Genomic DNA, 12,524 nt, shown 5'->3' on the forward strand with positions numbered 1-12,524 from the left:
TTTGGAAGAATATTATAGTCTCTCTTATAAATACATTTTTTAATACAATTTTTACCTAAAGGGGTTGATATGTTACAAAAGTTGTCATTCTAAGGTTGCTAAGTGTGATTTCAGAAACTTTAGGGGTGGTAGGTGTGATTAGGAAAAGCCTCAAGGGAGGTTTCTGAAATTAGCCCTTTATTGTAACCAAACAAGGCAGGAGACCCCACCAGTGGCCCCATTGTCCCACCGGCCACCGGCCCAGGTCAGGGTTACCTGTATTCTTACGCTCTTTTTTTGGTACTAATACTAATAAATTAATTCGCATATTGTCAGATCTCGACCTGCCTAAACAAGGGAAAAAAAAAAAAAAACGGAGTATCAACCTTCCCCAAGCCAAAAAAAAAAAGACAATTACCAAATAGTACCAAAACGAAAATCAGGGAAAAAAAGAAAAAGATAAAGAAAAAGGAAACATCCACTAGCGGTTTCACATATATTTCCCAAGCACTTGCGCTCCTGTCTCTCTCTCGCAATCTGTAGTTCCCTGAGGAGCCATTTTCTCTCTCTTCTTCGTCTTCTTTCTCCACTCTCTCTCTCCTCTCGGAACTTTTTCTGCAGATATATATATATAATAGTTCATTTTCAAAGTTTTAATTATTTCTATCGATATATCTATATATTCATAGACATTAGTATATCGCCATGGCTTCGGAGAATTACACCGACAAGAACACGATTTTTCGGAAGCTCAAAGCCAAGTCCGAGAATAAGGTAAATTTTTTTTGAAAATTGGCGTTTTTTTTCCGTTGTTATTTCTATTTTTGCTTGAATAGTTTGAGGTGGAGTTTCTGATATCATAGTTTAAGGTGGAATTTCTGAGATCTGATTCAGATCTGAGATTTTTGTGCGCAGATCTTTTTATTCAGTGTGATTAATTGTTTATTTTGGATTTTTGGTGGAATTTTTTTTTGTCAGATGTGTTTTGATTGCAACGCGAAGAACCCGACGTGGGCGTCCGTGACGTATGGGATCTTTCTCTGTATTGATTGTTCGGCGGTTCACCGGAGCCTCGGTGTTCACATTAGCTTCGTTAGGTATATTCTTGTTCTCTTTGCTTGGTTTTTTAATCTTTAAATTGATGCATTAGCTTCGTTCGGTATGTTCTTTTGTTCTCGGTGTTCACATTAGCTTCGTTGGTAATTTGAATTTTCAGCTTTTGGTTGGGTTAATTTTTGATCAGCTCATTTTGTCTCTTCTAACAGTAGTGGATTAATAAATAGTCTGCATAAACATTTTAATGTTGGAAATGTATGTTTTTTGTACCCCTTTGTACTCTTTTTTCTTTTTAATGAGAAGAGAGTGTTAAAGTGTTTTTGGGGAGCTGCGTGATGATGCTTTGTGACCTATAAGAGGAACAAAAGTTATCATTTTCGATTCGTATGTGAAAGTTTGCTGAATTCCTCCTTCCTTGTGCTATTCTCTTGATAGCAATATAAATTACAGTTAGTTCCGTCCATTTTATAGTTAGTAACTAGGGGAAGCTGCACACTTGAGTGTGCAAGTGTAGGAAAATTGAAAGAGAATAAGAAATTAAAATGAGTTGGTGGAATTACAAGGTTGGAAGCTGAGGGCAGGTGGTCATTTACTTTGTATTAGGGCACTATAGGGAAACAGAAAAACTGGTCCATCAAATGTCTGCTTTTCTCATTGTTGAACTAAATAATATTGGGTTGAAGTTGACGTTAGGTGTTGGTCTGCAAAGTGTTAGAGAATGCTTGAGTGTGCTGAACTTGGCAACTTTTACAGCTTTAAGGTGCTTATCGAGAATAATGTCTTTCTGTTCAACAGTCATATGGGCATGCCCTAGAAGGGTCATGAGTTATGAAATAGACATTTGAAAGTTGCTTTTCAAGTTTTACATTTTAGTTAATGAGAAAGAAGTTAGATGAGCAACTAGAAGAAGTGTGCACAGAAACTAAACTTGATGGTGCAGAATTATGTTCTGGCAATTTAAATGGGTGGCGGGTCATGAGTTGCTAGAACCTACTTCTTTAGACAAATTAGAATAAGAGGGTAACTCTGTTTTGGAGGGTTGAGCTGTTGAGCAAAAGCTATTGGGTAGTTCCTGCTGTCACACTAAAAATGCTGCTGACTGGGCCTTTCACGTGCTGATTATGTTTGAAGAACTTCAAAGCAATTAATGCCGAGATGTATGGATGTAGCGTCAATAGTCTGCAGCATTAGGAGCTTAGATTCCTGAGTTAATCATGTTGTAGGAGCTTGGATTCCTGAGTTAATACCTGCATAGTGTTAGTTGAGAGCAAACTGTTTGTGAAAGAGGTGTCATGAAAATTTACTAAGCCTTGCATTGAACCTGTTTAACTTTTCAATGCTCTGAAGGATGATGGGCCCTCTTGCTACCTACCCCCGTTTTGTCCATCAGTACCACCTAATCGCCCTCCATCAGCTTTGTTTCCCGTTATACACTAATTTTCATTTATTAGAGATTTGCTCTTCCTCTAGAGGATGTACTGTGTTCCGTTTGGTTTGTTTTTTGACATTACTCAGATAGAAAATTGTTTGAGTTTTTCTTTTGCTGCACCAGTTCCGCAGTAGTTGGGCTTTTCATGTGCTGCGTCTCATTTTTGTCATTTGAAGCACTTGTAATTGTTTCTTTTCCACATGGTATACTAATGACTTACCAAGCTGACCTATCTTGTAGGTCGACCAATCTAGATTCTTGGTCTCCAGAGCAGTTGAAAATGATGTGCTTTGGTGGAAATAACCGTGCTCAAGTTTTCTTTAAACAGCATGGATGGACTGATGGGGGCAAGATTGAGGCAAAGTATACTTCTAGAGCTGCTGACTTGTATAGACAATTGCTTGCTAAAGAAGTTGCTAAAAGCGCTGCAGATGATGCTGGTTTGCCATCATCACCGGTTGCTTCTCAGTCGGTACATGCTACTAATGGTTTTCCTGATATTAAGACTGCTGAAGCTCCAAATCAGAGTTCTTTTCTAAAAAATGAAACTCCAGAGGTTTCTTCTTCACCCAAAGCTTCCCAGTCTTTTACTGCTACAACTGTTAAGAAGCCTCTAGTTGCTAAGAAAACTGGAAAGACTGGGGGTCTAGGAGCTCGAAAACTTACTACAAAGGTTTGAAGAGCATTTAAAGTTCATGAGAATACATTTTGTCCTCTCTCTGAAGTGCCATTGTAGTTCTTCCATTAGTTAATAGTTGAACTCGTCTTTTGCTTGTTGCAGCCAAACGAAAGTCTTTATGACCAGAAACCTGAAGAAGTACCTGTTCAAGTTCCATCATCTGACTCCACGAGTAGCACACCCAAATCATTTGCATCTCGCTTTGAGTATACTGATAATGTGCAACCAGCAGAAATTAGTTCTGGTGGTGCCCGTGTTCTTAGCCATGTATCACCTCCAAAATCTTCTAATTTCTTTGCTGACTATGGCATGGATAGTGGTTTCTCAAAGAAGACCAGCTCAACCTTGCCCAAAGTTCAAGTAAGCTTTGATAAAATTTATCCTGTCATAGTGAGCTGTGGAGTAAGTGATTTTGTAGTTTCAAATCTGCTATGGATTATGACCAAGATACATGTCTCTGATGGGTTGAAGGAATTTTTTTTTTTTTTTTTTAACATGTCTTTGGGATAACTGAGAAGGTGGTTCAAAAGGTTAAAATGATAGGCTGATGTGTAGTTCTTTTGTTGACTGAAGTGCCTGTGTTCTCTAGGGACATTCTTTCTCGTTTTTCAAAATAGAACATATTATCACATTGTGAACACAGTGAAACCTAAGAGTACCATGGAAAAATGGAAAGTGTCGAGAGAAAAAAGTAGTTTTAGATCCCCGTATTTCTGGGACTCATTTGTTAGAAAACATTAACTCATTTGTCTTTGTCAGGTTGAAGAAACTGATGAAGCAAGGAAGAAGTTTTCCAATGCCAAATCTATCTCTTCTGCTCAGTTTTATGGTGATCAGAACAAAGTAAATGACATGGAATCTTCAGTTTCTCTGCAGAAGTTCTCGGTATGTTGTTTTTGTTGATAGTCTAAGCTTCTCTGTTTTTAGGTGGGAACGCTTGGGGAGAATAGGTTACCTTCTGTAAACTTGTGTACCGCATCAACTCCTCCATTTTGTGGATGTTCTTTTCTTTACCCCCTGGAAATATTCAATTTTTTTCGTTTGTTTTGTTGTTTGTCACAATTAATTGTATTACTTTTCTTTGATAACCTGCGGTGCCTTCTAGTGGTTATCCTTTTCCTCTTTTCTGCCACATTTTTCATATGCCAATTGTTGATTTTTTTTGCAGTTAGTTGTAACTCGCAACTACTAAACCTAATTTTTGTTTAATAGTTGAGTGATATCCTGTGAATCTAGACATTTTAGGTGAACGTGGGTTCTTTTCATTGGCATTAGTGCCCTATTTATGGGTACAGATGCACATTTTGTTATTTACCAGATATTGGTTTGGGATACCTACACTGTTAAACCATTTGTGCCAACTTTTTCAGTTTCATTGGATAATTGATCTATATTTTACTGGTTGTAGACCCCCCCTCTCTCTGTGTGATAAAGTATGTTTTTTTTTGTCTTTGTCCAAAGGAAGTTTGGTTTGAACCTTTTGCCCGTTGGATATGAATAAGTGCGTGAATTCAGATGTACATATGATACTTTTTGAACAAATTTAGTGTAGCTTTTATAGTATTTCTGCTGTATATTTGGACGTTCGGTTTTCCTTTTCCTTTTTTTCTACAGTCTCATCTAAAACATCAAGCTTTTCTGGTTGGTTTCTGTGTGTTTCATATTAATTTATTTAGTGGTGAGGTTTCTTGTTCGTTCCAATCTGAACTTGAAAGCTGGATGAAGGATATATTGGCTCAGACGACTGGTACTAGCTGTTTTAGCTTAGATGACTTGTATTTTCGTACTTGTCTAGTTATTTATCGTGTCCCCTCTGACCCCCTAGCCCCCTTGACCACCTTATTTTGTTTGTTTGAGACAGCTTAATCTCCAGAACTGACGATGTTAAGGGACTTGTGTTGGTGTGTGCGATAATAATGCTAGACACTGGTTCAATAATGATTGGTTTACGAGAATTTGGACATGACTGCCTCTAACGAGCATTGGCACTCAACTAACTCTTTCTTTCATATCCTTTTATTGTTTCATAGGGTTCAAATGCAATCTCCAGTGCTGATCTCTTTGGTCACCGTGGCAATAATTCTTCTGTTGATGTCACAGCTAGTGATCTGATTGACCGGCTGTCTTTTCAGGTATGGCAATTGTGATGTAGATTGCAACTGCTATATTGATGAAATAATTCTTTCTTTTTTGAGTCTCATAGCACCACCTTTGTATCAGAGCACATAAAATTTAGTTCCATTTCCACAGGCACAGCAAGATCTCTCTTCCCTCAAGATTATTGCAGGAGAAACTGGGAAGAAGCTCAGCTCTCTTGCCTCCTCCTTGATGTCGGATCTTCAGGACAGAATCCTCTGAGGGAGCTGCATTTTGTATGTACAATCTAGAGGACTTTGTTACAGAGCTGCAAAAGAAATATGTAGATGTAAAAAGTTAAATCTTTAAAATTTTTACGGAAGACAAATAAGATTTTAAAATTCCTAGGATTATGAGATGACACCATTATTTTGTAACCATCATGGTGGTGTATGTGGCCTTCTCTGGCTATTTCATAGATTTTATCCTTTGGACTGGCCTTGTGTATTTTGTTCTGAATGATGATGCAACACAAGTTTTTCCTTTGGGCTGGCCTTTAATTCCTTTTTTTTTTTTCTCAATGATGTAACCCAAATGGGATTTAAACCATTTACCAATTTAAGTTCTATCGGCCCTTTTACGTAATCTTATCTCAGCCAGGTTTAAGTATATTATCAAATTTGAGAAAGGGCTGCATCTTACCAAGTATTACAGAAAGAAAGACACGTTGAAGTATGTGTTCTATATGTTTTGTTATGGTAAGAACATTTTTTTTTTAAACTTCCCCACCCCAAATCATTGGCGCAACATTTGAGCTTTTAGAAGCATGATCAAAGTTTAGAACTATCTGGGAGGAAAACAGTGGTTGTAGCGTCGATCAACAACTGAACCTGTCCAGCTTTCCTCTTCTTACTGGGCTCTACCAACAGCTGTGTGAGAAACCATGATGGCCATAAAGATGTGTACTTGACTCCCAAAATAGCTAAAATTGCAGTAGCCTTGTCCTGGATTTTTAATTGCTCTTCATCAGAGTTTGTTTGGGTTCGGAATTGAATTAGATGTGGTAATTTTTACATTGTAAAGATTCCAGGGATCATCACCTCAAAATCAAATTTGCTCAAGCTTGTTTTAATGAGAAACAAGTCAAATCTCCAATGAGTTTTTCTGTGGTTAACTGTTAAAAAGCATTAAGTTGTTCGTCCATAGTAGTGCATGTTTATTTCTTGTGTCTGGAAAAGATTTAAATTTGTCAAGTTTTGAAGTTTTGGGTTTTAATTCTCTGTCTCCTTCCTGCTTCTTAAAAAAAAAAAAAGTATATCATAGTATTAGTCGAATTATTCCTTCTTGTTGAGATTCTGAGTTCTAAATGTCGGACTCACTCCCTATGAAAGTGTCCGCCATTTGATATGTAAAAGTACATCAGCATGGGCTCGTTGAAGAACTTGAAGTTGAAAACGTAATGTCAGGCACTAAACCTACAAATAAAGGTTTTGTATCCAGTAGTTTTCGCTTTGCTTTCTTCTAGGTTCAGAAGGATTAAGCATTAGTTTTATCTGGCATCATGCCAGATTGTAAAAGACTGAAAGCTGATATAAGTTTATTGTGGGTACGTATTCGAGTATTTGATTGCCTTCTTGCCCTGCAAATTTTGATAGAAAATTAGATCATCCGAGAAATGTTATTCTAGTTTGGACCATCTAATACTTGGTTTTTAACCAATTCAAATTATCCAAGTAAAATGATAGAACTCATTAGCTCTACACGTACATAACCCAAATCTCTTGTTTGTCCAATTGAGAGTATATTTGGTAAATCTAATACTTGGTTTTTTATCAATTACTATTAACTAAATGAGATCATAGAACTCGTTAACTCGACTAGTATATGGTCAAGTAAGATTGTGGAGTTCTTGTTTGTTCATTTTTTTTTTGTTGAAACAGGAGTGTCTTGACTTACGCCAGACTAATTTCTTATGACAGTGCAGAACCTATTCAAGATTTACAGCATGTTACCAGCGGGAATCGATCTGATAATTTCGAGTAAAAACCTAAAGGCGATTACCATACGAGCTGCCCGCTGGGACATGGGGCTATTGTTTATTCAATTGAGACTACAAATTGGTCAAAAAAAAAAAAGGGCTAAAATAGTTGGTCCAAGATAAACATTTTTCGGATCATCCTGCCATAGTGCCACATGTAGGAGGTAGGGATGTACTTTTGTATTACAAATTCACAATCAGGCAGAGAGAGAGAGAGAGAGAGAGAAATGGATGTCCAATCCATTTTGCATTTTCTTCGAATAAGGAGGGTCATCTTGTAATTTGACTAAATCTCAGGGTCCAACTTGCAGTTTGGCCAAATCTTAGGGGACTTAAGCGTAATTGATCCTTTAAATTTCGAGCAGACTCGGTTACGAAGACAAATTGACAGTCCTCTGCTCAATTCGATCGATTCACCCCAAATTTCACTTGAGAAAACGCCAAGTTAATTGGATTTTCACGATAATTTATCTTTTTTCCAAGAAACGTTGCCGGATAGCAATTTCTCCTCCGATTTTGATTGCTTTCTTGAAGATGATGACTCTAAAGATGGTGAAATTGAGGAGAACGAGTTGAAATCCCCTGCCCTATCCACGATTACTCGCCCCAGTTGGCCTAGCTTGAATCCGTCGAGTTTGGGTGCGATGGAGTTGGAAGATTGCAAGGCTTCTGAGGGTTCTTCGTAGATTGATTGGTCTTCTCCTACAGGTTTTGCCCAGAGCATTGCGGATGAAGCAGGTTTGCCATCATTACCAGTCAATTCTCAGCCAGAATAAGCTACTAATTATTGTTTTCTTGAAACCAATTGCTGAAACTCAAAACGAGAATTCTTCGTTGAGAAATGAAACTGCAGAGGTTTCTTCTTTACCCAATGCTTCCGATACTGTTACCATCGCAACTGTGAAGCAGCCTCTATAGGTGCTAAGAGAACTGGAAACACTAGGGGCCTGCGAGTTTAAAAACTTGCTAAAACGGTTTTGCAGATCATTAACATTCTTGAATGAATTTTATTCTCTAGCTGAAATGTCATTGTAATTTTTGCAATGATAAATTGTTGAACTCTTTTGGCTGTTGCAGCCAAATGAAAGTCTTTATGACCAGAAGCCTGAAGAACCACCCGTTCTAGTTCCATCATCGGACTCCGCCAATAGCACGCCCAAATCCTTTGCAACTCGCTTTCAGTACATAGACAATCCGCAACCAGCAGATAATAGTTCTGGAGGCGCACGTGTTCATAGCCGTGTATCACCACTAAAATCTTCCAATTTGTTTGCTGAATATGAGATGGATAGTTGTTTGTCAAAGGAGACTAGCTCAACTATGCCCAAAGTTCAAGCAAGCATTGAACGTGTGTGTGTATATATATGTATGTGTCTACACACACACACACACACACACACACACACACACACCCCGAAGTGCTTGTGTTCTCGAGAAACATTAATTCTTGTTTGTGATAATAAAACCATCTATCAAGTTGTGAACCCAGTGAAATTTGAGAATATGAATTTGAAAGAAGGAAGTAGTGTTAGCATCCAGGTGTTTGAATAGTTAGAGCCTTGTAGTTCTTGGACTAATTTTAGTAACATTAATTAGTTATTATCTTTATCAGGTTGAAGAAACTGATGAAGCGAGGAAGAGATTTCCCAATGCTAAATCTATCTCTTCTGCTCAGTTTTTTGGAGATCAGAACAAAGTGAATGACATGGGAACTTCAGTTTCTCTGCAGAAGTTCTCGGTATGTTTTTTCCTTGGTAGTCCTCTGACTTTTCTGTTTTTAGATGGGAATTTAAGGGGACAAACAATTGCCTAGAGTATGTACAGCGTAAACTCCTTCACTTTGTGGATGGTTTTTTCTTTTGGCCCTGGGCATATTCCTTTTTTTTTTTTTCAATTTGTCTTGATTGTTCCACTGGATTTGTTGTATTACTTCTCTTTTTGGACATGTATCTTTGATAAATCTGCAGTGCCTTGCTGTGGTTATTCTTTTCCTCTTTCCTTCTGCATTGTTTAATTCTTCTACCCATTATGGTTTTGTGAGGTTTGTTTGTGTAGGCGAATTATAAACCTATAGTTCTATTGATCTCCTGTGAATTGGATTTTCGTGGGTAAAAGCGCTTTATTTATGGTTCAGATGCTGATTATGCCATTATATCTCTTGTCGTGTTAATGACGAGATGTGAGTTTAGGACACCTGTAGTGTTATGACGTTTATGCTATCTGTTTAAGCTTCAGTACATAGTTTATCTACATATTACTGGTTGTACACTATCTTTCCCTGATATTGAAATATGTAGTTTTGTCTTTATCCAATTGAAGTGTGGTTTGACCCTCTGGTCTGTTGGATAAGTACCAGGACATGCATTTAGACGTTCATATGATATTTTCTGAACAACATTAGTGTACCTTATGTGGTATTCGACTATGTATTTGGACTTTAGTGTTTGTTTTGTATAGCATGATCTAAAGCATCAAGCCTTTGTGTTTGGTTTTAAAGTGGTTTTTTAAAAGGTTTATCTAAATGTTGAGGTTTAATTTTTGGTTCCAATCTAAACTTTAAAGCTGGATGAAATATACCAACAGTTCAATATATCATACGTCTAAAGACTGGTACTAAAGACTCAGTCTTGTTGTTTTGGCTCGTACGTTTTGTATTTTCTTCTTTTTTGTGTCAGCTTAATTTCCAGAACTGAAAGTTTTATCAGGCCTGTGTTGGTCTATTCAATAGTAATGGTAGATACAAGTTCAATCGTGATCAGCTTATGCAAATTTTGACCTTGTAGATTGCATGTATCTTAAATGACCTTTAGGTAGACATGAGCACCTTTAGTGAGCATCGGAACACGATTAATTTTATTTGTTTTTTTTTTTAATTGTTTCACAGGGTTCAAATGCAATCTCTAGTGCTGATCTCTTTGGTCAACAGTGCAACAATTCATCTGTTGATGTCACAGCTGGAGATCCAATTGACTGGTTGAAATTACAGGTGTGGCAACTATGGTGTTTAAAAGCGACCAGTATATTTGATGAAATCATTCTTGCTTTCTTAGTTTCTCGTAACCACCTTTGGATCAGAGTATAACATTTCATCTAAGCTAATATTTTGTCCATATCTATCTACAGGCGCAGCAGGATTTCTCTTCATTTAAGATTATGGCAGGCGAAACTTGGAAGAAGCTCAGCTCCCTTGCATCCACTTTAATGTCAAATCTCCAGGAGGAAATGTCGAATCTCCAGGAGAGAATCCTCCGATAAAGCTGCATTTTCTGTGTACATATTTAAGAGGATCTCGTTATAGACTTGCAACGGGGTGTAGTAAACCATGCAACTCCCTTCGTGCTTTATCGGCTCACTATGGACTCCTGATTCTGCGACTTATACCAACAATCTTTAAGTTTGAGATTAACGTGATCAAAACGCAAAGTGCCAAGAATAAGCTCGAGTGGCAATTTGATCAACTAACAATAAGAGTAGCTACAAAGCACCCGTAAAATGATCACTGGTAATTTCGCTGGCCTGGCCGTGCTGGATTGGTCTGCTGGTGGAAGTAGCCTCCTTAGGTGAGTTCCATCTGGGTTCGATCCCGGGCAACAACCTAGTTATTATCTTCTTCAGCATCGGTCGGGCTCGCTCTGCTGGAGTGTTGTGGGATTAGTCGGGCGTAGATCCGAATATTCACAGTGATGACAAAAAAAAAAAAAAAAAAATTTTTCGCTGGCCTGAGAATCAATTTGAAGCAGAAATTTGGATTCATTAGAATGAAATATTATACCTTACTTTGGTTTTTAATTTACGAGTGGTTTTCAAATACAAGGGAGAGAGAGAGCGTGTGTGTGTTCCAAATGGTTTTTATTGAGACATGTACATGGTCCTGTTTGGTAAGTGAGTTTTTTTGGTATTTGTTTAAAATTTTGCTATAGTTCACTGTAGAAGTTGTAGAAAAATTTTTTGAAGTGTGTAAATTTTTGAATATTTTGAAATGTATAGTTTAAAAACTTTGAGAAGTTTTTTGAAGTTACTGTAATTAAGTTGTTAAAAAATTTGTAACAAATAAACTTGATAAAAAATTTGCTTGCCAAACAAGGTGATTCTTTGTTTGACTTGTGGATTCTTGGCTGGTATGTTTGCCGGATTGGGATTAACCATTTTCTTCTTTTGCAATCTGCCTGGTTTAGAACACCATTTATCTTCACTCTTTTTTTCTTTAATGATTGTTTGATATAATTGCATTGCAAGTGGGCAGGCACTCTTTTTTTTTTTTTTGGTTGTTTTCATTTTATTTGAGCCTTATCAGTAGTTAAACGAGTCCAAAATTACATCCGTTTTTTAGACATTCACTACAATGAATTTTAAGTCCTCCTCTATTGCACTTCCTATTTTATCCTTAAAATGTTAATTAAATCACATGCCTGTCCACATTTTCGAGTGAAAAACAGATTGTAATTAGAGTTTGAAATGTTGGTATTGATTTGGAAATTTTTTTAAAAACTATTTTTGTATTTGGAGTCTATATTAACACTCAAAAAATAACTTAAAAATACACGCAATATCAAATACAACTTATAAAATTATCAAAAAATAAAAAAAAATCCCTATCACATCTTATTCTTCCACTTTCCATCCCCATCTTCTCTCTCTTCTTCTTCCTCCCCTGCTCTCCTTTCCCCAAATTTGGCCGCAACCAGAAAGTTGTGACCTTCTAGTAGCGACGAGGTCAAATTTATTAGGGAAGAGGAGAAGAAAGGGTCGAAGGGGGTGATAGAGAAGAGGAAGAACGAGGGGGGGAGCACGAGGAAAAAGGAGAAAAGAGGAGGAAGGGGGAGAGGAAGAAAAGTGATGATTGTCTTATTTTTATTTTTAAAAATATTTAAAAGAATTTATAAAATCTAAAAATATCGCAAAATATACCAAAAAAATACCTTGAAAAACACTAGTGATTAATTATGACTATTAAAAATTATTTAAAAATACCTCTAAAAACACGTAATTCATACAGCAGCGTGTTGTTACAAAATATAGTTGGGGGGGGCGGGGGGGTTGGTGGAGGCTAAAATGCTTCATTACAAGTATAGGTGGCTAAATTATTAGTATGCATCAAAGACGCAAGGGACAAGTTTTGGGAATCTTGTACCTTAATGATCATCAGCGTCCAAGTAAATCTTGAGCTGTCGGCCTTGCCCTAGCGAGTAGTACTTTTAACAGTTACCTTTCTTGGCTTCTCTCGCAACAGTTACAAATTCCCATTACCTCAACTCAACTCAACTCAA

At 37.2% G+C, this 12,524-nt stretch overlaps 2 protein-coding genes across 4 annotated transcripts; both read left to right on the forward strand.

Annotated features, from left to right (window-relative positions):
- Nucleotides 1-502: 502 nt before the first annotated feature.
- Nucleotides 503-5,764, forward strand: LOC113706811 (probable ADP-ribosylation factor GTPase-activating protein AGD9). Of its 2 annotated transcripts, XM_027228831.2 has the most exons (7): nucleotides 503-753; nucleotides 958-1,076; nucleotides 2,705-3,137; nucleotides 3,246-3,503; nucleotides 3,903-4,028; nucleotides 5,174-5,275; nucleotides 5,394-5,764. In XM_027228831.2, exons 1-7 carry the CDS (start codon nucleotides 685-687, stop codon nucleotides 5,499-5,501), a joined length of 1,215 nt encoding a protein of 404 aa, XP_027084632.1. In that variant the 5' UTR covers nucleotides 503-684; the 3' UTR covers nucleotides 5,502-5,764. The 2 variants fall into 2 exon arrangements, with proteins under 2 accessions (XP_027084632.1, XP_071919148.1); XM_072063047.1 differs by lacking the exon at nucleotides 5,394-5,764 and having other exon boundaries at nucleotides 3,903-4,027; nucleotides 5,183-5,275.
- A 1,874-nt stretch (nucleotides 5,765-7,638) lies between these two features.
- On the forward strand, nucleotides 7,639-10,663 carry LOC113705545 (probable ADP-ribosylation factor GTPase-activating protein AGD8). Of its 2 annotated transcripts, XM_072064056.1 has the most exons (5): nucleotides 7,639-7,995; nucleotides 8,335-8,623; nucleotides 8,870-8,995; nucleotides 10,142-10,243; nucleotides 10,381-10,663. In XM_072064056.1, exons 2-5 carry the CDS (start codon nucleotides 8,537-8,539, stop codon nucleotides 10,510-10,512), a joined length of 447 nt encoding a protein of 148 aa, XP_071920157.1. In that variant the 5' UTR covers nucleotides 7,639-7,995; nucleotides 8,335-8,536; the 3' UTR covers nucleotides 10,513-10,663. The 2 variants fall into 2 exon arrangements, with proteins under 2 accessions (XP_071920157.1, XP_071920158.1); XM_072064057.1 differs by lacking the exon at nucleotides 8,335-8,623 and having other exon boundaries at nucleotides 7,655-7,995.
- Nucleotides 10,664-12,524: the final 1,861 nt, after the last annotated feature.

Source organism: Coffea arabica, chromosome 8c (genome assembly GCF_036785885.1).
Source record: "Coffea arabica cultivar ET-39 chromosome 8c, Coffea Arabica ET-39 HiFi, whole genome shotgun sequence".
Classification (NCBI taxonomy): domain Eukaryota; kingdom Viridiplantae; phylum Streptophyta; class Magnoliopsida; order Gentianales; family Rubiaceae; genus Coffea; species Coffea arabica.